Source organism: Panthera tigris, chromosome A1 (assembly GCF_018350195.1).
Source record: "Panthera tigris isolate Pti1 chromosome A1, P.tigris_Pti1_mat1.1, whole genome shotgun sequence".
In the NCBI taxonomy this organism is placed as follows: Eukaryota; Metazoa; Chordata; class Mammalia; order Carnivora; family Felidae; genus Panthera; species Panthera tigris.
In genome coordinates, this window is record NC_056660.1 from 171,767,428 (window position 1) to 171,793,151 (window position 25,724).

Genomic DNA, 25,724 nt, shown 5'->3' on the forward strand with positions numbered 1-25,724 from the left:
CTAAGTATTTATTCCATAGTTAACAGTCCATCTCGTATACCATAAAATGCTTTAGAGTTATTAAAATGCAAGTTTTTAAAAAAGAAAACATATCAAGGAAAACTTGAGAAAAAGTAGGATCTAACACTATAAAATCCAAGTATGATCCCTTTAAAGAAATTTTACTTCAAGAATATATTAAAATGTTACCTGACAGTATAATTAAGAGACTTTGTTTACCCATTTATTTTCCAAATTTAGTATGTATATATATTACTTTTATGATCATTCCCACATGCCCCTTATTGCTTTCCCTGCCCTTTAAGGACCAATCAAAGGTAGAAAAGCTCACGTGATTCGTAATGAGTTAATCAGATTCTTTTTTTAATTAAAGAAGCATTACTTTAAAAAAAAAAAAACATAATTTCAATTATAATGCTGATTCTGAACCATCGGCATCAATGTATATATTATAAATACATAAAACGCAGGGCACCTGGGTGGCTCAGTCAGTTGAGTGGCTAACTTCGGCTCAGGTCATGATCTCGGGGTTCACAAGTTTGAGTCCCATATCAGGCTCTATGCTGACAGCTTGGAGCTGCTTGTAGCCTGCTTTGGATTCTGTGTCTCCCTCTCTCTCTGCTCCTCCCCCAGCTCATTCGTTCATTCTCTCTCTCTCTCTCTCTCTCTCAAACATAAACAAACATTAAAAAATATTTTTTTAAATACATACATACATACATACATAGGGGCGCCTGGGTGGCTCAGTCAGGTAAGCGTCCGACTTCAGCTCAGGTCATGATCTCGTGGTTTGTGGGTTTGAGCCCCACGTCAGGTTCTGTGCTGACAGCTCGGAGCCTGAAGCCTGCTTCTCCCTCTCTCTGCCCCTCCCATGCTCATGCTCTGTCTCTCGATAATAAATAGTTGAAAAAAATTCTTTTAAAAAAGTACATACATAGATAAAATGCTAGATAGCAGAGACCATAGTTCTTTGACCTGCATTTGAATACACAAAGTACCTTGTTGCTTCATTCTACTCCTTATGTATGTCTATGAGGTATAGGCATCTACTGGGCAGTGGCTAGAACAGAGCACAACATCAGCCCCTCTGTATTGGGAGCTAATAGCCATGAAGGCCAAAGATTCCCAAATCCTGACCAATGTTTGAGCCTTATTATCCCACAGGCCACACCTGCACATTTCCACCTAGAGGAAATTCAGCACAAATTCAGCATGCCCAAATCCAGACTCATCATTCCTTACAAATTAGATTTTACATGAAATCTCCAATCTCGCCTATCAGCATCATCTGCTCAGAAAGCTGGACATCATCCCCAATGCTGCTCCTTCCCTGCAACCTATCAACCCACCCACCAACCCCAGGTCCTACAGATGCCAGTTCTAGAGACCATGGCCACACAGCCTGAGAAGGCTGTAGGGACTATGCACACAATAGGGACTTCTGGAATCAGACCCCATTTTAAATTTCGCCCAACACACCTACTAGATGTGTGACGTTGCGCAAGCCCCTTTATCCGTCTGAGTTTCCATTCCCTCACTACCAAATGCCCCTAAGATAGGACCTGTGTCACGGGGCTGTTGCAAAGTTTAAATTAAGGTCATTCATTCTAAAGGGAATGTGGAGGGCTAAGTTCTGTGCGAGTATTAGTGATGGGCAGTGAACAGGAGCCACTCTGGTAAGAAATCCCAAGTCCACAGTCCTGTGCAGTATATTAAGTGCCATATCGCAGACATAGCTGATGCTAATGGAACCCAGGGGACAGTATGGCATCTAGACCAGAGTGGGAATATGGTGGAAGACTTTCAGAAGAACACACACTTGAACTAAGTCCTAGGAGATGAACAAACAGAAAGTAGATACACAACAGTTGAGGATATGGACTGTCCAGAACAGCAGATGTGAAGTTCTAAGGCCATGAGATAGGCCCCTTGAAGGTACGGAAAGTAGCTGAGTTGTCTGGAGACTAGGATGTGAGGATGAGAAGTGGCCAGAATGGAGCTAGAGAAGTTACCAAGGGTAACCTGAAATGAAGGGCTGTAAGCAAAGAATGGGCATAAAAAATGCATTGCAAAGTGCTTCACACTTTTGAATGCTACTCCTCAATACTGTATGTAACTGCCTTCAATTTTACCACGATCTAGTCTGCTTTCCGCTTTCCGCAAATATATAACCTAATGTCTTTTTTCTTAAGCTGGCCTCTTCCTATTAATTATTAATATGTCAGAGTATTTTTAAAGAGCAATTCAGGGGTACCTGGCTGGCTCCGTCAACAGAGCATGCAACTCTTGACCTTAGGGTCATGAGGTCGAGCCCCATGTTGGGAGATTTCTATAAAGATTGCTAGGGAAAAAAATCATTTTAGAATTTTTCCACAATTTACTTGGTAAATTAACGGTGGGAATATAAAGGGAAAAGCTCATCACTCTTTGACAGTCAGAAGAGCATGAAAAGGTAAATTTCTTATCATAAACCTCAGAACTCTCTCTGTAACTGATCACACTAACTTCCCAATTCCACCTGCTGTGCTAAGTTGTGTTTAGAAGATACCGCATCGGCCTCATTATTTCAAGGCATAATACATGCCCATCTTCCCATCCAACCCACATCACCTCCAGTGGTTCAGGGCACTCAGTCACCCAGAGCATCATCTGCCCTGTGCTTTGATGAAAACTTCATTCAACCACCGAGGAATACTGCAATGCCACATTCTGGAGGTAATCCACCCCAGTAACTCAGACCTCACTGGAACGCCTTATTAGCTCCATATAGTAACCTACGAATACGGATATTTTTAAAATTAGTGAAATGAACTGAAATCTTTATCCTTCCCACCAGATTAAGAATCATTCATCCAAGAAAAGCAATTAACATATTTCTGTCACTTGCAAATGAATACAGAAGCTTAACTGCAGGGACTTCCCTACCTTTTTAAGAAAGGATGTCTTTCTGCATGTAGGGCACAATAATATGTAGAATTACCCTCCACATCCTCAACCTTAAATACCACATATTCATTTCTAATTTGCAGGGGAGGAAAAAAATCCTGATGAGGTTAGAAGTATCGGATTAGCCATTCTTGTGAGTTCTACATTTTCACTTTAGGTCAATCATAGTATCAATGAACAACAGAAATTTCTAATGGGATGCTTTTGAATATAAGAGCTTTCTTGTACTCAAAGTGATGCGTTTTAGAAAGTATAATTTAGGGGGCACCTGGGTGATTCAGTCGGTTAAGTGTCTGACTTTGGCTTAGGTCATCATCTCACAGTTCATGAGTTCGAGCCCCACATCGGACTCTCTGCTGTCAATGCAGAGCCTGCTTTGGATCTTCTGTCCCCACTCTCTCTGCCCCCCTCCCTTGTTCGTTCATTCATTCTCGCTCTCAAAATAAGTAACTTTTAACTGAGAATAATCTGAGGGTTGATGGGGGGTGGGAGGGTGGGTGACGGGTATTGAGGAAGGCACCTGTTGGGATGAGCACTGGGTGTTGTATGGAAACAAATTTGACAATAAATTTCATATTAAAAAATAATAAATAACTTTAAAAAAATATAGATTTAGACTTTGATATGCATAGGGAAAAAAAACTTGCAAGATGAAACAGAAGTAATTGCTTCAAGTATTTCAACGAAATCTTAGTATTGCTGTCCTTCACATTTATCATTTCTAATACAATAGCACACTCTAATTCCAGCTCCTGGAGCTACTCCTACCATCCCAGGACTAGAACCTACCTCCAGCCAGCCTCCACTCTGATCTCTCTTCCTAAGACAGAACACCAAGCCAGGCTCAGGTACTCCTGTGAGTACAGATGGAAGCACATCTCTCCAACCCCAGCTGTACTGGGTGCGCCCCTGAAGCCAAGACCAGGGTTTGCCTTCAGGATGAGAAGGAAGCGGGGGTATAGCCAGGATCCATCTTCAGGGACAGAGAACCTGAGGGTGGAGGGTGGGGCTTACACCACTAGCTGGTACATAAGTAGTTGTCCTTTCTGTAGCTTTTTTGTTCGTTTTTTGGGGGGGGTTCTTTTATTTCCTTTTCATGATTATTAATTGTTATGTATCCTGTCTGCCACACTGCAAGAATGTGCTCTGAGAAGAAAGCATTTCTCTGGCCACAGGCCACCTGTGCCAGCTAAGCTTCTGAGAAATACGTGAATACACCGTATGGTGGAGCACTGGGGGGCGTCAGTGAACAAGTAATGCTGCCAGACTGCAGGGGGTACTTGGCAAGCACTGACTGCAGGTTGAGAAAGGCCTCCTGAAGAAGGTGACACGTTGTAGGGTCTAGGATGAGCCGCGGTCCCCAAGGAAGGAAAAGCATTGCAGGAAGAGGGACTGGTGTGCGATCCTGTTTTCGAGGGCAAGCGGGAGGAAGAGGAAGTTTTGTATTACACACAACCTGTGCTCCAGCTTTCCCAATTGGACATTCCCATCATTAGACACAGACCTGTGAGACAACAGCTTAGCTAGAGACTAGTTTCAGCGGTGGGAATGGGTGTCTACGGAGGTCAAAGTTCAGGGAATCTAAAAACTTGACAACCAAAAAGCGAAACTCACAACCTCAGCCCCCGGCCATCTCCTTCCTACTGCCCTCAGGTATATACTCATCAGCAAAGGACCAAACCTTACAACTTCAAAAGATGAGACAGAATATTCTACCACTTCCTCCTTTCTGACCTTTAGACAAAACTGCAATTGAGACTTAAGGGGGAAAAAAAAAAAAAAAAAGTCTTTCAAATGAAAAGTCAGCCAGCCATAAGCAGTACCAGAGTGGCCTTCACTGCTGTGGGGCACACTCCCACTCTCCCAAACCCGTGGACCGCAGTTCCTCTCTCACCTCCAGCAGACGTGCCCCTCCAGCGCCATGGCTAACCCAAGCAAATCTCCCAGGGTGCCGCTGCTATCTTCCCACAGTTAATCAAAACTTGTGGGGAATTCACAAAGTATGTGTCATTGACAAAGCCTTATCTTCATGAAATAAGCAGTTACACAATACACGATCACAGTCCATTTCTCCGCAATGCGTCCTCATTCTAGGCTTTGGGGGGGGGGGGGGGGGCCTTCCCTCCCCCACCATTAACCATTGTGGTTGTCCTAAGGTCAGTTCCTGGGCATACGAGGGGCTGAGGACACTACAGCCCAGACAAAATAAAAACAAAATTAACAGAGATGAGAAGACAAAAGAGTAACATTGAAAAAGCAATTAGTGTTGCCATTTGTTAGCTCATTAACATTCTCGCTCTATGAATCCAAAAAAAAAGAAATTAGCCACCTTTCTTTTCTAAGATTGGCCAATATTTGGAAGAACAGTTTCCCCAGGTAGCTTTTGGCATTAAGGTCCAGAGACAAAACTACCAGCAGGCTAGAAGACTCTCAGGATTCCTGGATATGGTCTTCATGACTTATTTGTCTACACTTAAGAACTACTTCTACATTATTTCAGTGCTCACAAATAACAACCACTAATGTTTTGTTTATAAATGTTTCTGTTCTACTTGGCACCTTCACTGTATCAAGTAAGCACTGTAGTAGCAAGTAACAACACAATTGTTGTGTTGTTAGGATTACGGCAAGAGCTAACAAATAGTATTTACCATTTTTTTTTAACGTTTATTTATTTTTGAGACAGGGAGAGACAGAGCATGAACAGGGGAGGGTCAGAGAGAAGGAGTCACAGAATCCGAAACAGGCTCCAGGCTCTGAGCTGTCAGCACAGAGCCCGACGCGGGGCTCGAACTCACGGACCGCGAGATCATGACCTGAGCCGAAGTCGGCCCCATAACCGACTGAGCCACCCAGGCGCCCCAGTATTTACCATTTTGATAAGCACTGCATAGACTATTTCACTGGCCTTCAAATATCTGTCGAAGGTGGATACTCTTTTTTTTTTTTTTAATGTTTATTTATTTTTGAGACAGAGAGAGACAGAGCATGAATGGGGGAGGGGCAGAGAGAGAAGGAGACACAGAATCGGAAGCAGGCTCCAGACTCCGAGCCACCAGCCCAGAGCCCGACGCGGGGCTCGAACTCACAAACCATGAGATCGTGACCTGAGCTGAAGTCGGACGCTCAACCGACTGAGCCACCCAGGCGCCCCGAAGGCGGATACTCTTATCATCACCACTGTATAATAGGGAATGTGTAGCCCAGAAAAAGCAACTTTTCCCAGATCACCTAGCCAGGACATGGCAGAGCTAGGATTTCAGATCGCACTTCCCACCACACAGTTTTGCACACACACCAACTGAGGTGACTGATCAAGTAACTTGACCCAGGAAAGAAGTTAGTACAGAAGGCGGCCAAAGAAAACACAACACAACACAACAAAACAACAAAAACAAAAACAAACAGCCTTTCCTCATCATTCAACATATTCCTCTAACCCCTGTATTAGCTGGGGACATTTTAATGCCAAATAAGAGATATGCCCCATCTTTCACACTTGAGGAATTAAAGGGTCTGAAGGCAGCTTTCTTTCTCAGCATCACACACTTTCTTCGGCAGTAATCACATGTGTTTCCAGACAGCATTTTCGTAAGCAACTCAGAAGCCCCAAATGAAAACAGTCTTGGAAGTCATTATCAGTCATACCAGAAGGTGTGTGGCTTTCTGCCCCACACGTACATCAAGGCATCCTGAAAAGAGGGGACCCGACATTCAAGTTAAAACCTACCCATTCTCAGCTGCAAGTAAAAATTCCTCCTGTCCTGGGGGTCCAGCTCACCTATTTTCCCCCTACTGACTACTAACGCTCTATTAATAATCAGTCTGGGCCAGCAGCCCCTGGACTCACTCATTCCCGCAGCACTAGCACTCCTATATGATGCTTACTCTCATCCAAACACTTCATCAAAAGTGCTCCCAATCAAGCATGAAAATAAATTAGATTTTGGTTTAACCAGGATTATATTCACAGCACCAAGAAATAAAGTAACAGTTATCTAATCTAACAGGCCAGTCTCAGACTTCTTGGCTCCTCTCCACAGGCCCCTCTTTCTAAAAGCCTTTCCTAAAACCCCTCTTTAAATACTGTGAAATCACAGCATGTTGTGGAACAAAGTAACTCTTCAAATGCCAGGGACCTAACACTTGTAACTCTCAGTCAGCTAAGCATCTGGCTTCTGGCTTCAGCTCAGGTCATGATCTTGCGGTCTGCGAGTTCAAGTCCCAAGTCAGGCTCTGTGCTGACAGCTCAGAGCCTGGAGCCTGCTTCACATTCTGTGTCTCCCTCTCTCTCTGCCCCTCCCCCCACTTTCTCTCTTCTCCTCTCTCTTAAAAATAAATAAAACCTAAAAAAACAAAAAACTCGTAGCTCTGGTGCCTAACACTGCTAGAGAGCGTCAAGCCAGTCCACAGGCAAAGCTGCTGGTCGCCAGCCTATGAAGTGCGTGCTGGCCCCACAATGTGTCCGGAAGCACCTTCTTCCTGGACACCGAGGAGGAAGGAGCCTCCTGGCTTGGGCGGAGCCTGTTTGTTTTCCATGGGGAAACCTCCATTCTCCTGCCTGGCTTCACACTCACTGTCTCTCCATCTGGAACTAAGCAAGGCATAAGCACCTGCAAAGCCCCAACCATGGAGAACACAAGATCTGCACAAAGGAGAAAGGGATAGGGAATGAATATCCCAATTATAGGAAGAACTCCTACAGAGCAACAACAACAAACAAACAAACAAAAACCCAGCTCAATTTTAAAACAGGCAAAGGGGGCACCTGGATGGCTCAATCAGTTAGCATGGGACTCGATCTCAGCTTAGGTCTTGATCTTGGGGTCCTGAGTTCAAGCACCGAGCTGGGCTCCACACTGGGCATGAAGCCTACTTAATTTAAAAAAAAGGGAGGGGGGGCAGGGACAAGGTCTTGAACAGACATTTTTCCAAAGATGCTATGGCCAATAAGCACATGAGAATATCTTCAACATTCAGGAATCATTATGAAACTGCAAATAGAACCAAGGATGAGATACCACCTCACAGCCATTAGGAAGGCTATTATATAAAAAGCAAAGCAAAAAAAAAAAAAAAAAAAAAAAAAAAAAGCAAAGCAAAACCAAAAGAACAAGTGCTGGCAAGGATGTGGGGAAACTGGAACCTTTGGGCACTGCTGGTGGGGATGATGGAAAGTACAGCAGCCACTATGGAAAATGTGAAGGTGATTGCTCAAAATTTTAAACACAAAATTACCATATGGTGTAGTAATTCCACTTCTGGGTGTATACCCAAAAAAAGCAAAAGCAGGGAGTCAGATATTTGCACACCTGTGTTCATTGCAGTGTTATTCACAACAGCCAAAAGGTGCAGGCAACCCAAGTGTCCACTGATGGATGGATGAATGGATAGACAAAATAGGATATGAACATACAGTACACACCCTTACATAGGAAGAAAACTGACATGCTACTGTACTGATGAATCTTTAGTTACAGTACTGATGTACTTAAGACCTTATGCTAAGGGAAATAAACCAGTCCCAAAAGGACAAGTTTTATGATTACACTTACATGAAGGATCTAGATTGGCCAGATTCACAGAGAGTCAAAGAGTGGTTGCCAAGAGGGCGGTAGGGTAGAAATGGGGAGTTAGTGTTTAACAGGAACAGAGTTTCAGCTGGGGGAGATGAAAAAGTACCAGAGATGCAAAACGAGGATGGGTGCACCGCAGTGTGAATGTACTAATGCCACAGCTCTGTGTATCTAAAAATGGTTGAAGGTGCCTGGGTGGCTCGGTTGGTTGCACCAACTCTTGATCTTGGCTCAGATCACGATCTCACTGTTTGTGAGATCAAACCCTGCATCAGGCTCCGCACTCACTGTCTCTCCATCACAGAGCCCGCTTGTGGTTCTCTCTCTCCCTCTCTCTCTGCCCCTCCCCCACTTGTGTGGGTACACTCTCTCTCTCAAAACAAACATGAGAAAAATAATAAAAATGGTTACAATGGGAGATTTTTTGGTATGTATAGTTTACCACAATTTTTAGAAAAGGATAATATTGACCAAGTCATGCAAACATCAACAGAGAGCAGCTGGCAAACCAGCCAAACACTAAGCACATCTCTCATTTCGCCAAAACAGAACACAACTGCCCCTCTGGATTTTTAAGATTTTTAGGTCCCAATAATCTCAGCCAGTAAGAACCCACTGAGAGAAGACTACTAACATATACCCAAAAGATCAGAGCAAAAACTAAATTCTAATTATTTTAATAGTGCGATTAGTAGTAATGTTGTATAAAACAAGATTTGCTAAAGAATTATGCTTCCTCTTTTTAAGATAATGACAGAACAATAGAAGACACATACTTTACAGCAAATCCTGTGATACAGAAACAGAGTAACTTGAGGCAGAAGAGGAAGTATTATCCCTAGGAGTTTAAAAAAAAAATCTGGGTTCCATACTTCCCCCCTCTGCCCCTAGCCTGCCTTATTCAGCCCTCAGTTTCCTCATCAGTCATGCAAATGGCTTGAATAAGATAAACCTCCAATCAAAAATGGCTAAATGGTACCACCCAATTGAAGAATCTCCTTTGTCCAATTCCATGCTTACCAGACAACTTTCTGGTATAATCTGACTACCAAATAACTTTTTTTTTTTTAATGTTTATTTACTTTTGAGAGAAAGCACAAGCAAGACAGGGTCAGAGAGCAGAACAGAGGATCCAAAGTGGGCTCTGTGCTGACAGCAGCAGGCCAGATGCAGGCTCAAACACAAACCATGAGATCATGGCCTGAGCCAAAGTTGGGCACTCAGCCAACTGGGCCACCCAGGTGCCCTACATTTTTAATTTGTGAGAGAGAGAGGGAGAGAGAGAGCATGCAAGCGAGTGTGCATGTGAGTAGGAGAGGGGCAGAGAAGGGCAGAAAAAGAGAAAGAGAGAGAGAAAATCTTAAGCAGACTCCATGTTTAGTATGGAGCCCAATGCAGGGCTTGACCCTGGAATTGTGACCTGAGCCAAAATCAAGAGTCAGACACTCAACCAAGTGAGCCACCCAGTTGCCCCCACAAATAACTTTTCAACAGGAAAAAAAGTGTCAGCATTCCAGGCTCCTCAGAACTGATACTGAATTTCATAAAAAATAAAAGTCAATGATTCTAAACAGTGGAAGGAAATTGGTCCAAGTGATAGTGGAAAGGAGAGCCCAGTTTTCCTAATTCAGAACCCAACTATATTCTACATCATCATCATCCATCAACACTGAACCATCCAGCAAGGGAAGGCAGTTTTCAAATCATTTGTGACCACTGTCCATGCCACTCAGTTCTTTAAATCATTCAAGAGGAAAATGATCTCAAATATTCTGAAAATGTCCAAAAATAATTTTAAAATCACACAATTTGAAAATTTGGGAATATGCCCAGGCTTTAAGGTAGTGAATGAAACAAAAGGGAGGGATGGGGCATTTGTTAACTTCACTCTTTTCTGAAAATAACTTCTTTAAATTGGCTTTTGGGAGACAATCTTCCTGGCCTTTTTTTGCTAACACCTCCTCTTCCCAAAATTTCCTCCACCCTGCCCCACAAATAAATAAATTATGTAAATAAATTATGTAAATACATATATGTACGTGTGTGTATATCCACATGCACACACATTTATATATCAGTTCAGGCATATCAAAACTCTCCAGAGAAATCCAAATTCTTTTCCATAGCCTAGGAGGCTATAGGTAATCTTGGCAGAACCATTTTTCTCAGACATCTTCTCTTTCCACTGTCTCCTTGCTTCAACCCCTTGTTTAAACACACCATGTGTATCTGACCTCTGCCTTTGTTCTTCCCCCACTTAAAATGATCATCTCCCATCTTTGCGTGGCTCTATCCCTCATTTCATTCAGGTCTCAGTTCAAAGATTCCCACAGACAGGTCTTCCCCGATCACTACAATGGCATCCTCCCTCCTTCATTCCCTGTGAATTTTCTTTCCAGCACATACCATCAGTGGACATACACCTGTCACATGTATGGTCTGTTTCCCTCTAGAATGTAGGCTCCATCAGAACAAGGACTATAGCAGTTTTGTTTCTGTACCCCCACACCTAAGAACAGCACTTAGCATATATAGAAGACCCACTGTATTTGCTGACTGAATAAACCAATGGGGAATAGAGGGTAAGTTATGGTAATAATGACCAAACTAAACAGGGCGCCTGGGTGGCTCAGTTAAGCAACCAACTTCGGCTCAAGTCATGATCTCAGTCCGTGGATTCGAGCCCCGTGTCAGGTTTTGTGCTGTCAGTTCAGAGCCTGGAGCCTGCTTCAGATTCCGTGTCTCCCTCTCTCTCTGCGCCTCCCCCACTCATGCTCTCTCTTTCAAAAAATGAATAAATGTTGGGGCGCCTGGGTGGCTCAGTCGGTTAAGCGGCCGACTTCAGCTCAGGTCATGATCTCACGGTCCGTGAGTTCTAGCCCCACGTCGGGCTCTGTGCTGACAGCTCAGAGCCTGGAGCCTGTTTCGGATTCTGTGTCTCCCTCTCTCTGACCCTCCCCCGTTCATGCTCTGTCTCTCTCTGTCTCAAAAATAAATGAATGTTAAAAAAAAAATTTTTTTAAATAAAAAAATTTAAAAAATGAATAAATGTTAAAAAAAATTTTTTTAAATAATAATAATGACCAAACTAAATTCCCCCAAATGTGCCCTTCAACCAAATTATAGAAGTGGTCAATCCAACACATCTGTCACACTCTAATGCCAAGTTGCAGTTTGGTCCAAACAAGTAGCTTCAAAATTTGTTGATGTGGATGCTCTACCATGTCACATACTGACTAAGTGCTGGCAATAGTGAGGGGTTTTCCTCCGTCCCTGCCTTCAAAGATCTCCTGGTCTCACACGAAAGCTATGGATAATTATAGTAAGTGTTGTGAACATAGGTGAGGGCAGGAACAACCAACGTGGGAGGCCAGAAACCGCCCAAAGTGAGTGTGCCACATATTCTGTGCACAAGTCCACACAGCCCATAGGAAACAGGGACAAGCAATTACTCCCACTCTTACCACGCAACCAACCAGAGGACTCCACTGCTTTTTCTAACTGCCAGGCAATCTCTTCCCATGTTGGCATTCTTCCCTTGACAACTGCTTCAGTATTTTTCACAAATCCAGCTGGAATCGTTAACTGACGTGCATGCATACACACAGAGGTTTCATGAAACTTTCTGTTCTCAGGTAATCAAACACTACAGCCTTTGGCTTAAGATGCATTTCCATCTCTGGTCCCATATGCCCCATCATGGGTTGTTCCAAGCACTGATCAAACCTCAGGACAAGGGATCTGCCTCAAAATATCCCACCCGCCAAAGCTTCAAGTAGCTTTTAGCACACAATGTTCCCAACCCAACAGGTTTTTATTGCTTGTTTACAAAGTTAACAAACCCTAACCTACAGCTTCTTATATAGCAAGTGGAATCAACAGCTGCTAATTTGGGATTTTTGTTTCTCCTAGATTTGATTTGGTTTAACTTCTTTGCTGAGTTTAAGAAATATCTGAAAAGATTTGCACATATAAAGTACTCTGCAACCTCAATCACTCCTTATGGTAACACAAACCTTTCAAAAGGTGTCCTCCTTCCCCCAGGAACTAATTTTGGCTATTTCTGTTCAGCGAGAGAAAAGGACATTTGCCAGAAAGAGAACAGCTGTATGGTCCCAGTAAATATTTACTCTATAAATTGAACTTCTGTTTATCTGTGTAATCCAGGTTATTCTCTCCTTATTTCTTTCAAAAGTGAAAGATACCAACGTTAGGAATCTGGGTGTAGTTGGGGGGGGGGGGGTGGGAAGCAAGAGAAGGGATGGAGAAAATAACTGCATATAATCTATCTCTGCCCTGACATGCCCTCCCTGATGCACAAGTCCACATCCTCAGTACTGTCAGTTTTCAGAGCTTTTTGGCTTATCTGATTCCACAATCTCACCAATACAAACCTCTTTCCCAGAATCGAGAAATTACTTAAAATGTAATCTTGGTTTTCTGAAATTTGATTCCTTAGATCAAAACCTGAATCTGAAGTCTTTGTTCAGCAGCATCTTCTTAATGTTGCCATAAATGCAGCTTTTATCTTCCGTTCCAGTCTCATTTTGGAGGAAGTGTTCCACATGGCTTGTGCTGGGGTAAGGAGCTTCGGGCAGCTACTAAAGCACCCTGGAGTTTACCTCCTGAGTATTGCCACCCCTTTCCTTATCCTGCATGGGTGCCCCCACCCACTCAAAGCTCTGGTGCCTCAAATCCGGTAGCCACACATCCTGTAAGTACTTCCTTAATATGGAGAAGTCTTGGGATTCATTTTACAACTACCCAGTTGGACAAAGCACACCCTTGGAATCAATGTTCTCTCTGGGCTTTCACGTCTATGGCCACCTCAGCCCCAATCACCTGCCTGGTCTTTGACTAACCTCCTACTCTCCTATCCCATTTCTCCTTTTTCTTGTTACTTTGGTGACCCCCTGGTTCCAGCCACATTTAATCTATTTCCCCTGGCCAGCTGGAACTGAGTCATGGCCTCACTGCCACATTCAGCATGTGCTTCCTCAGGACCTGACCACCAGCAGCTGCCTTGCCACGTGGCCTTGGCCACCAACTTCACTATGTTTCCTGGCTTTCTCTGCCAACCTCTGCCCTCTGCAGTGCCACAGTGATTTAGCAAACTGTAGTAGGAGCCTAGAGCCCCACCTGCAGGGGTGGGAGAACACTCATTCTGTGACAAAGAAAGCCTTATTCTGGCACCTCAAACATGGTAGGACTAATCCCTCAGGTCCCTCTGAGTACACAGCCAGTGGGACCTCTTAGTGGGAGACAGAGGTCGCCATGCCCCTATCTCCCTAGCAGTAAACAAGGACAGAAAGGAAGGCCCTCCTGGATGAGGATCACCCATTCTTTATTGACAAATCTGCTTTTAGGGCTCTGGGAAAATCAATGCATAGAATTCCTCAGCCAGTTGAAGGTGATGGCAGTGACCATATCCCTTTAATCATATTCATTTCATTTTTATCAAAAATATTTATCTGTGTATTGCACAGAGATTACAATACACATCAAGTTAAAAAGGCCTATTATACAGAATGCTCCCTCCTAGGAACATGTGATCACAAGCTGAGAGCACGAAGAGAAACTGATGAAAGGAAACCACGTACAAATGATGGACCTGGGAGAAAGACTCCTAGGGCTGGAAACCTGATTCCACCACTAATAGTCTGTAAAACCTCAGTAAGTGTTTTCACCTCTTTATGCCTCAATCTCCACACCTGTAGAATGGGCCTAACAGAATGTCTCTCATAGGGTTTTGATAATGAAGCAGGTCAATACCCTGTAAAACCACTGAATTAACAGCTAAGAGACCAAACAAAAACTATTGTCAGGCACTGAGAATTAAGAGAAGAGGGTTTTAGACAAGGCTTTGCGTTTTTGAGGCCTCTGGAGTAGATTAAAAATAGTTGCAAAAAAAAAAAAAAAAAAAAGTTGCAAATTCTTTGTTATATACGCCTTGGAGAGGTAGAGTCTATTTCTTCACAGCTTTCAATCTGGGCTAAGCATATAGCTGTTTTTGACCAACAGATGCACAGAAATGACTCTGTGCCAGTTTCAATCCTACATTTTAAAAGAACTGCCTGGGAATGCAAGCTGGTGCAGCTACTCTGGAAAACAGTATGGAAGTTCCTCAAAAAACTAAAAATAGAACTACCCTACGACCCAGCAATTGCACTACTAGGCATTTATCCATGGGATACAGGTGTGCTGTTTCGAAGGGACACATGCACCCCCATGTTTATAGCAGCACTATCAACAACAGCCAAAGTATGGAAAGAGCCCAAATGTCCCTTGATGGATGAATGGATAAAGAAAATATGGTGTGTATGTATATATATATATATATATATATATATATATATATATGTATGTATGTATATGAATATATATGTGTATATATACACACACACACAATGGAGTATGACTCGGCAATCAAAAAGAATGAAATCTTGCCATTTGCAACTATGTGGATGGAACTGAGGGCATTATGCTAAGTGAAATTAGTCAGAGAAAGACAAAAATCTATGACTTCACTCATATGAGGACTTTAAGAGACAAGACAGATGAACATAAGGGAAGGGAAACAAAAATAATATAAAAACAGGGAGGGGGACAAAACAGAAGAGACTCTTAAATATGGAGAACAAACAGGGTTACCGGAGGGGTTGTGGGAGGGGGGATGGGCTAAATGGATAAGGGGCATTAAGGAATCTGCTCCTGAAATCGTTGTTGCACTATATGCTAACTAATTTGGATGTAAATTTTTTTTTTAAGTTTAAATTAAAAAAAAAAAATGGAAAGGGAGAGGCAAGGTGTTCATTCATTCAAATGTGTGTAGAACACCTACTATGTGCCAGACTCTATGACAGGTCTTCACACTGTTCTTCTGGTGCTGATGGTCTATGGCTGGGAGAGACATTAAACAACTCGTTACAGCGAAGTTGATTCTATAAAGACAAAGGAGTATAAAGGGGTATGGGAATACTAGGTGATCTCACAGGCCCCTCCAACTCTGATATTTTATAACTGGCTGACAAAGCCTACATCTATCTGTTAGATGGCCCCTGAGAGACAGTCATACAGGATTATCCATGTAGAGAACAACTTTCTCCTATACAAATCCACTTCTTAATTAGAGTATCAACGAAGATGTGGAGTTTCCATAGCTACCCAACAAGTATATGGTGAAAGCACACGAAGAGTTGCCTCTATAGACTATGTTCTGGAGTGGAATCATGTCATGAAAGCAGCTTTGAATAAAGGGATAAGGAAAGAGCAAGGGAAGTAGGATTTCCAGGGGCAACTAAGGTAAACATTGTTTAATGTTTAAAAGGCAAAAAAAAATCTAAGTTGATTGCTTCAGACAAATTATTCTTGAGTATTTTTTTTTATTCCCCAGGGGTTTTAATGATCACCAGGAAAGAACCCTTAAAGATAAATTTTTATTTTGCTGCATAAATAAGTAGCTTTCTACCAGACAAGCAGATCCAGTAGACAGCTCTCCTGTAAAGATTTAGTGAATTCAAATCATACCTTGCAAATACTGTGCCTTGAGACCTCCTTCTCCCCAAATCTGAACTATTCTAAGAACTAGGAAACGCGACCGTGGTAGTGCAGCAATGTCAAACTATATACAGGTCCCACAAGTTTCATCAAGACAAACATAACTGAGTGCAAACCAAAAATCCATGGCGAGGAGGAAGAATTAAGAGCCTTCCCTTGACGAGATTTGGGAGAATTTAATCCAGTGCTGCTGACTGTGTACTTGATTTTCTAAGGACTCTTGATTTGGCTGGTGTTGAAGTCCTTCCTTTTAACCTCACATTAGAAAAAGAAAAACATCCTTTGATTCTTTGATAGGGTCAGCTAAGAGCCAAGAAAAGAGAACAGCCAATTCCTGCCGCTCAGATTTTCCTTTCGCATTACTGTGGTTAATGCTAAGGATTAGTTTGCTCTAGTTAAAGTGTTCAGACTTGATATAAGCCATTTGTGGTCATGGATAAACACAAATGTTTTGAATGCCCACAGGTAGGGGTAATTTCACTATCTCCTAGAATCATCTCACAGGATCTTAAACAGCTATTGTTCCAGCTAAAGACACAAAAGGAACACATTCATGAATTTCCTGTTTTTCGACCTTAAAAGTTCTTACACATGCAAAACACCTCACGCCCAACACCCAGCTCTAGGTCAAGTAGCCCTCACACCCAAATCCCTCCTGCCTCTCTTGTATCCGAGCATTCCTGGAGTAATTGTAGGCAGAGGTCAGCACCTCAGCAGCTGACCAAAGCTCGCTGCTCTCACTGAAGGGACCAGCAGATTACACCTGGAAAACTGATGCAAGTCACTCCCGTTGTTGAAGATGTGATAGAGTCCACGCCAATATAACTGCCAAAGGGTCAGCAATTCCTGGGCCCACAGGGCCCCTGTACAAGGGGTCAGCTCACAAGTCCACGCCAACGAGAGAGGCCTCTTGTTTCTGACCCCCAGCATCCTGGGCTCTTTCAGGGTTTTTCCTGGCCCTGAAATGCCTGGTGAACAACAGGCTGAATCTGACCCCACGGTGACCTCCAGACAGCCTAGAGGCTCCTGGGCAATAAAGACGTGGTACTAAAGGGGTCCCTGAGGGGGTTTTATTAGCTCTGCTTCCAGGTGAGGAGGAGGAACCAACCATCAACAGGGGCTGGCAACTTTGCCGCCCAAGACGTTAAAGCAAAGCTAGCATTTAACAGAAAAATTACGTGAAAAGAAACAAACGCTCCTTTACACCAGAGACCTAGTTGTGAGAAATACAAATGAATTGTATTCAGAAATAGAGGTATTATAAAAAAGGTGGGGGGGGGGGTGATGAGCATTGAGGAGGGCACCTGTTGGGATGAGTACTGGGGGTTGTATGGAAACCAATTTGACAATAAATTTCATATTACAAAAAAAAAAAAGTCAATCCTCCAACTATTGCCCGTGATAAACTGACCTGACATTTAGGGTCCACAAGTATGACCCGCACATACCCCCTTGCCTTACAAATTCTCTTACACATACCCTAATTGAAAACATGTCCAAAAACTAAAAAATAACTACCCTTACTGTCTATGGCAACTACCAGATCTGCAGGGAAACTGGGACAAGGGGAGACAGAGGGGCAACTAAATCACTGAACCTAGAAAGAAGACCTCAGAGAAGTTAAATGATCAGCAGATTTTCTCTCCCTTTTCTCAGTGTCTGCTCAAGGTTATGATTGGGCAGAAGCTTATTTCCTCAGGGACAAGTGTTCCATAATGCTCAAGTATTACCGCTCCAACTAACGCGGGGGCCACGAAGCACCCTCCACCCTTCCCTTTGGCCACAAGTTTTCTAAGGAGTATATCAGAGTGGATACAAGTAGGCAAGGAATCCCCCTAACTCTGGGTTCAACTAATGCCCTCCCCTGATCACCCCAACACCAGGAAAGTCCGTTAGGACCTCCTCTCTTTCTCTAGCCAGTATCCTAGCCACCTTCATCCTAAACCTGGAATTCATTCTGAAAACAAAAGGTAACAACAACACACTTCAGGTAAGGAGAATTAATGCTGCCACAAAGAAATAATGTGAAAGACCAGGGAAAGACTTTCTGCAGGACAAACACACCTTTAAGTTTTTGATTTTTAAGTGACCTTACAAGGTAAGTTACAGGTTCCTCCTTAAATAGGGTTTCTCCTGGGTCCTTGGTCCTAGCAGGGCCCTACGTTCTATTTTTGATGTGAACTTCTCCCTGCTTGTAAAATTGGCAAAAATCACTTAGGTCTTCCTGCCTCTTCCCTTAACCTCTTGTTTTCAAGTTACATCCTCCCCCTCTTAGCATCTCCTCACCTTGTAAACCACAAGGGAATCCACCAGGATTAGGAAATGCCTCTACCTCATTCACCAACACCTCCAAATGCTACTCTAAACCCTAGTAGGGACAACGCAGCAGCAACACACAGAGCACCAGGCAAGGGCCCAGGGCATTCACTGCTGGATACCAGCTGCAGACCCACTCAGGTTTCCCCGGTCTATGCACCCCCCCCCTTCCCCATCTCCAGCCCTCTCCCCACAGCCAGGGCTGCATCCTTTCATTTTTCCTTCATCCTCGGTAATCTGACATCACCTCTGTCTGCCTTCCGGCTGTTTTTACACTGGTCTCCTGTTCTTCCCCTTTCCTCTCTTCAGCCATACTCAAGAAGCATAGACTATTTATTCTACTTTTGCCCCATAAATAGCTCAGTGATGATGTTAGGAGGAAAACCCACAGCCACCAAGACTCCTGCTGTAGACATCGGTCACACAGAACCCTCCTCTCCTCTCTTTTGAGCATCCACTCAAAAGAATACTTCTCAGGTATTCAAAGCGCGCGCGGGGGGGGGGGCGCTCAGGGGCATGGGGGGGGGGGGGGAAGAGGGGTTGTGCCCGAGGCATCCCTAAAGTCATCAAAAAAAAGGTGGCTTTGAGCATCTCACCGCTGACATATTTGCATACCGTTTGATGTAGCTTTAATTTCAAAGAGAGTCTCAAACACTCAAGTGGGTATGTTACAGTGAGAGCCAGGAATTGCAAATGCGCTTGCCTCAAAGACTCAGGAGTCCAGTCCAGGGCCGGAAATAAAAGTTCTAAGCCGCTTTGATGTGCTTCCTCCCCACTCCCCTCCCCAGCGTGGGTCTTTCATCTCCGCCGACGAGAGACCACCTTGCCCGAACTTAACCAAACGCATTACACGTGGGAGCCAAGTGGTAGATTTAACAATCCAATGAGCTCCGCAGCCCCACCAAATTAGTTACCAACGGCTTCGGCTCAGCTTGGGATCCCCGACTGCTAAGAAAAGCAATGTTGAGCCTAAACTGGAGGAACCGGGGTAGGAAGGGACGAAGGACCCAGATCCGCGGAGAGCAGAAGGTCTTGGCGGCGCGGTGAGAGCTTGTTTCTTTTTTGAGCCACTGATTTCAGACTGAAATATCAAGCCAGTTCAGGTCATTTCCTGAGTAGCACAAGTTAAAACAAGATCCAAAAAATCTATTAATCTTTAATTGCGCTGCCTCCCGCCTGGGAGCACGAGGTGGGTAGGGCGCAGGGGTGTAGGGCTGGGGGCGATCGGGAGGGACCGGCCGTTTGTCGAAAACCAAATGCCTGAGAAGCCAGAGCTCGCGACCTCAGCTGTTCCTTACCTCACTCAGTTCCGCCGAGGAGTCGTTTCCATATTTCATGGCAACTCCAGAATTCATGACTGCACTTTTCAGAGCCGAGCTCCTCCTCCTCCAGGTCTCGGAGCTTCTGAGTTGGGCTTACCAGGCTCGATAGCCACCGCTTGGTCCCTTCTGGCACATTTCAGTCTAGACAGCCATTTTCACCCAAGACAGTGGGGAAGCCCCAAGCAAGGATGCAAGCTCTCCTGGAAGGCACAGAGTCGGCTGGCGTTTCACGGACGAGCCATTGCTGCAGGAGGCTCGGCGGTGTGGCGCGCTCGCAGCTGCTGCAGCGGCCGAGCCGGCGCGGGGACCCGCCCGCGCGCTCCCACCGCTGGGTCCCGGGGCACTGCCACCCTCCGAGCCGCCGAGCCGCTCCTACGGGGCCTCGCCGCCCCCCATTACCAGGCTGGAGGGCACCTCCCAGTAGGATCCGGCACCCCGGAGGGCTTCAGCGAGCTCCCGAAGAAACCAGGGCGGCGGGGAGAGCGAGACCCGCTCCTCGGGCTCCAGGGAGGGAAAGAAAGCTACAGAAAGCCGGAGCGGGGCTGCACTTCACGCTGAAGTTTCCCTTTTGAATCGTCTGGAGTTGTAAGTGGTTTCTGATTGAACACAGCTGTCTAGCTGCTCGGTGCGCGGAGAAGGCGGGGCCAGAAAGAGAAAAGGGGCGGGGGGGGGGGAGGAGGCCGAGCAGAGGGGACCTTGCCGGGAGAGCAGGCATCCTTCCAGCTCTCTGCGATAGTAATTACAGGACCCAAGTCCAGGAGGAAGAGAAGAAACAGAAAAGGCCACCTGAGTATTTGTGCAGAAATTTTTTTTTCAAAATTCCTCCTAGAAGCCCCTTTCCATGATCTAATAAGGTCAAGACAAATCTGACCACTGTACATCAGGCAGCGCTGTGCACTTCTCATGGCACATTAAGATTTTACAAGAGTGTAGGACGGTCATTTTCCCCTGATCTGTCTAAAGTCAACACCGAGGGTGTAAATTCACTGTGAAACTCCCTCTCTGTCGCTGGGGCAGATTACATTTTCTGCATGTCGATAATGAAGATGCCCCATTCCTTGAGAGGTATAAAATAGGCTTACATTTTCCATCCTCCCCAACGCTAGACTGTCCTTTTAAATGTTACATTCTCCATCCTCTTCAACCCCCATACCTTCCTTAAAAATCTCACTGCTCATCTGAGCAGAGCTAGGTCCGTATTTCTGGGGTTTGGAGTATGAATCAGAAAAGATTCAATGGACTGTTATATCCAGTAGACTGGTGGAATCAGAACTCCCCTCAGTTTTGAGTTTCCCTGAAGTTAAAGCATCTCTGTGTAGGGAGGTGACAGGGAAGGGATTTTTCTCCCCTTAAAGGTTAAAGTCCCTCTGAACTTGAAATACGCTGAAAAAATGTTCTGATCCTTCCAACAGTAGGTCTGCAGGATTGCTTAAGAGGCCGCATCAGTCTCTTTCTACACAATGGGAACAAAATGTCTCCATCTCCAGTGACAGACTTGGCATTTCCTAGAGCCTTCTATGAAAAAGCCATTGTATTGTTAATTTCCAAGGTCTTTTTTTTTTTTTTTCAACTCAAATAGGATGTTTATTTTGCTCTTTAAGAAGGAGCAAAGAGCTTGACCATTTGCATTTATCTTCTTACCCAGCTGCCTTCCTGGTGAGTTCATTCATTGCCTGATAGAGGCACTATTGGGATAAAAAAAAGTTTGCTGCTTTGGGGGAGCACTGGGTCCCAAGTTTCGGGGCACTGCCAGACTAGAGCACATTGGGAGAAGCTCTTCTGCATGGGGAGAGACTAGGAAGCCACATTTATTTATCTTATTTACTCATTAAAACCTATTGAGAACTGGGCTCCTGGCTGACTCAGTCAGTGGAGCATATAACTCTTGATCTCCAGGTTGTAAGTTCAAGCCCTGTGTTGGGTGTAGACATTACTTAAAAATAATATCTTTAAAAATCATTTAAAAAAAAAAACCCTATTGAGAACTGAAAGTGTGTTTGAAGATGGAGATGGTGGTGAAAGACTATAAAAATATAAAGGAGACTCAAACACTAGCCCTGCCCATAAGGTGTTTATAGTGTCATAAAACATAAAGAACATAACAGTTCTGGATAGAAAATGAAACTTACCATGAAAGCAACACAAATGAAGATCTAGTGCAGTTCAGGGGAGGAAATAGGATTTTGGCTGGACTGAGTTGGAGGAGAACTGTGAAGGAATCTTAGGAGAGGCAGCATGTGAGTTGATCTCTGGAGGGCGGAGTCCAGCAAAGGTGGGGAGTAAGGTGAAGGTACCCCAGACAGAGGGACCATGTGAAAGAAAATATGGATGGAGGATGGAATGTGCCGGGCGTGTGACGGGAATGGCAGGTGTTCCATTTTGGAGTGGAACCTGGATTAGGTAAGTGAGTTACAGCCAGATCATGAACAGTTTTGAGTGACAGGCTAAAGGAATGGGACTATGATAGGCAATGGAGATCCACTAAGGGTTTCTGAGCACAGAAATAATAGGATCAGAGCTTTGCTTTGAGACATTCCAGTGGATTTGTACCACACTCGTGAGCAACTCACATGAATTCAAATAGACTAGTGTTGAGTGTGATTCTGGTGTTTAAAGAAACATATTTTTCATACTAGATGGCCCCTAAAACCAAGCAGATGACTTCATCTGGTGTTCAACCAAAAGAAAATGATCTGTTCCAAGACTGAAGGAAAAATTGGCAGTGCTGAACTTATTAAGAAGCAGTATGACTGCAGATTCCACTTTATGGACAATATAAGGCATTTTCAAGAGGAAAGTTGAATATATGGAATTTTCTTCTTAAATAGTGACTTGAATACTTAACCACCACAGAAGATGCAACTCCATGACAATCTGGCAACAGTGAATGTAAGTTGAAAGTGGGACCTGAACATGCCAATGAGACTATCCCAGTAGGTCCAGCAAGAGGCTACAAAGGCCTGACTTAAGTTGGAGCAATGGAAATGGATGGGAGGGGACAGATGGAAGAGATTCTATAGGAAGAGAGTAGACAGGGGCACCTGGGTGGCTCAGTCAGTTGAGCATCCAACTCTTGATTTCAGCTCAGGTCATGATCCCACAGTCATGGGATCAAGCCCCACATCAGGCTCCATGCTGATCATGTGGAGCCTGCTTTGGATTCTCTCTGTTCCCCCCTCTGTCTCTGCCCATCCCCTGCTCATGCACACTTGCACATGCATTTACACGTGCTCTCTCTCAAAATAAATAAAACTTAAAACAAAAATTTTTTAAAGACTCTCTCTCTTTCTCCCTCTACCCGTCTCCCTTGCTCTATTCTCACTCTCTCTAAAAATAAAACAAATAGGCCTGTCTTTCCTGACAGCTCAGAGCCTGGAGCCTGTTTCGGATTCTGTCTCCCTCTCTCTCTGCCCCTCCCTCCCTCATGTTCTGTCTCCCTGTCTCTCAAAACTAAATAAACATTAAAATTTTTTTAATTAGGTAAATAAATAAGGAAGAAAGTAGACAGAGACTGTGGTGGAAGGAAGAGAACTTAAATGTGACTTGTAGATCTACAATGTGGCTGAGTGTGGTTTCAGGCAATGTCCTCAACAAAAATAGGGATTCCAAAGAAGGAATAGGTTAGGGAGGAAACTATGTTTGAGATATCATAAGTTTGAAGTGACAACTGGATATTCAAGGGGAGCTGTTCAGCCAGAAGCTTGCAGGGGAGCTACAGGGATAAATCAGGGTTGAGATGGAGATGAAGGTTTGGGGTTACCCCTACTAAAACAATAAATAAAACCGTGAAATCAAGTAAGGCTGCCAAGGAAGAAAAGACAGGGAAAAGCGGTCTGAGGACATTATCTTAAGGGAGGTCTTTTCATGGAAGGTAAAGAATAAAAGAGGAACTGGCAGGGAAGGCCAGTTAGCAGAACTAGGGAGATAACCAGGAACTCTGGTCTGGGAGTCTAAGGGAGATGTCAAGGCAAGAGGGCAGTATCTATATTATAAGCTACAGAGAGAGCAGAAGCCTGAAAACTGATAAAGGAGCACTTCAAAGACATTAATGTCCATCGAAGAGAAATTTCTACAAAGCTAAGGAGACGGAATGCAGATTACCAGAGTGAATGAAAAGGACCTGTGATGAGTAACCGTGTACTACTCTTTCCATAAATTTGATGCTGACAGGAACTCGGCAGATGGCATAATTTCTTAGAGTAGGTAAGCAGTACTGAGTAGAGGATAGGAGGGGCATATGTGAAGTCTGGAGATACAGAGAGAGAAGGCGGATGGACCAAAGTTCCTGAGAAGGGAGGGAAGGACAGAACCAAGGACCATGAGATTAGCTTTGGATAGGCTTGGGGAGGCAGAGGATTCTGATGCTTCTTCCCAGGAGAGCAGTAAGGGTTGAGAGAGCTGGAGACTTTACAGACTAGTAGCGACAAGACTTCAGACATACATACTAACTAATAGCACTTATTGAACAGCCATCCAACTTCCCTCTGTGTGATTGTGGAGGGGGTAATGAAGACTAATAACTTGTAATTAAATTTTACTTTAAGGAAAGGAAGACCTGTCAATGCAAGAATAGAATAGTCGTGACCTTGACCTCTGAAATTGTTCAAGAACGGGGGAAGGCTGGGGGGACACACTGAAAGTCATTCGAATGTGGAGAATGGTTTCATGCAATGAGCTTTTCCCAATCTAAGATTCCATGAAATGAAGTGGTTTTTTCTTTTGTTTTGTTTTTTGCTATCATTTAAACATTTTGTTATTTTTCTTAACCTGTTAGTCTAGTCAGAAATCAAGCTGGGAATCTCTACCATCAAGAAAGCTAAAGATAAGTGCTGTACACAAGATGTCAACTGGGTCAACATCCTAAGTACCTGAGAAATGCAAGGAGCAGCCCAGCATGTCATCTCAGCACACCGGAGGGGAATAAAGCCCCAAATGCATTTCCAGTATAATAAGAGAAAGGTCTCAAGGTTAGCACTCACCGTAGTTTACCAAGTATATAACTGAATGCCTACAAATCCTTCCACATTGTGGCCGCCTCAACGTGATACCTCTAGAAGAGCTTCTCCAAGTTCTGCTTCAGCAGAGAGTCGGCTCCAGTCAGAGGTGTGGGTAGGAGGTGGCAGAGGTGTTTATTAGCATCAGAGAGCAGGGCTGGGAGGAGCAGGAAAACCTGCTTTCTAATGGGGCAAGACCCTGAGTTCCCTTCCTTCCTGGGCCTTGTCTTCCCTAAAGGCTAATCTCATCCCATCTGGTCTCTGGGACAAGAGGCAACCACAGCCCTGGGAAAGTTTCTGGGAAAGCAGAGGTTGCCGTTTGCAGGAGTGGATGGGACTGTGTGCTGATCACACACTGTAGCCACACTGGCATTCTGCTGTTGGGGGCAGTCTGACCCCTCTATGTATGGCTGCTGACCTTGGTGAGTTTCTATACAGTAGGGATAATATTCTGGGTCTTGTCTGTACTCTCTACTGGTAATGAATATCAGATGAATCAAAGAAACCTTAGGCAAAAATCTTGAACCTCCAGCATTAAGGAAATTGACTGAAACTTTGGGGCTGGCTAACCTGAGCCCTCTGTCTCTACCCACCCGGGTATCCAAACCACCCTTGCTTGCATAGCAGTCCTCTGTGCTGGGTCAGGCTTGTCCTCCTCCAGCCCACACAAGAACCCAAACTCCAAAACTGTCCCATGCCCCCTTGAGTCTCTCAACCCAAACACAACAGTTGATACCTCAGATTTTAAGAAGAAAGCAGTAGTTAGCTAATTCACACAAAGGTGAAAAATACCTCCTAATCTTCTCAACCAAGCCCAAAGCATTTGCATTGGAGAAAGAGAATGCTTTTTAATGATGCTAAAAGGTGGGATTTCTTGAAGAAGAAAGTTACTTTTCAGGGGAAAGGGAGATTTCAGATCTGTGGGGATTCAGGAAGTCCCAAACCCCTAATTCCTTGAGGGTCATAAAAGTCAAACTATACACTCAAAAGAATTTCCTGCCCTAAATCTTCAA

General features: G+C 44.2%; 1 protein-coding gene across 1 annotated transcript in view; it reads right to left on the reverse strand.

Annotated features, from left to right (window-relative positions):
• The window catches only part of MCC (MCC regulator of WNT signaling pathway), a 273,066-nt gene extending 252,770 nt beyond the window's left edge, over window positions 1–20,296 (reverse strand). The window contains exon 1 of the mRNA XM_007085543.2: window positions 19,694–20,296. Within this exon, the coding sequence (XP_007085605.2) occupies window positions 19,694–19,750 (57 nt within the window). The 5' untranslated portion in view covers window positions 19,751–20,296. The remainder of the gene's footprint in view (window positions 1–19,693) is intronic.
• Between the last annotated feature and the right edge of the window lie 5,428 nt (window positions 20,297–25,724).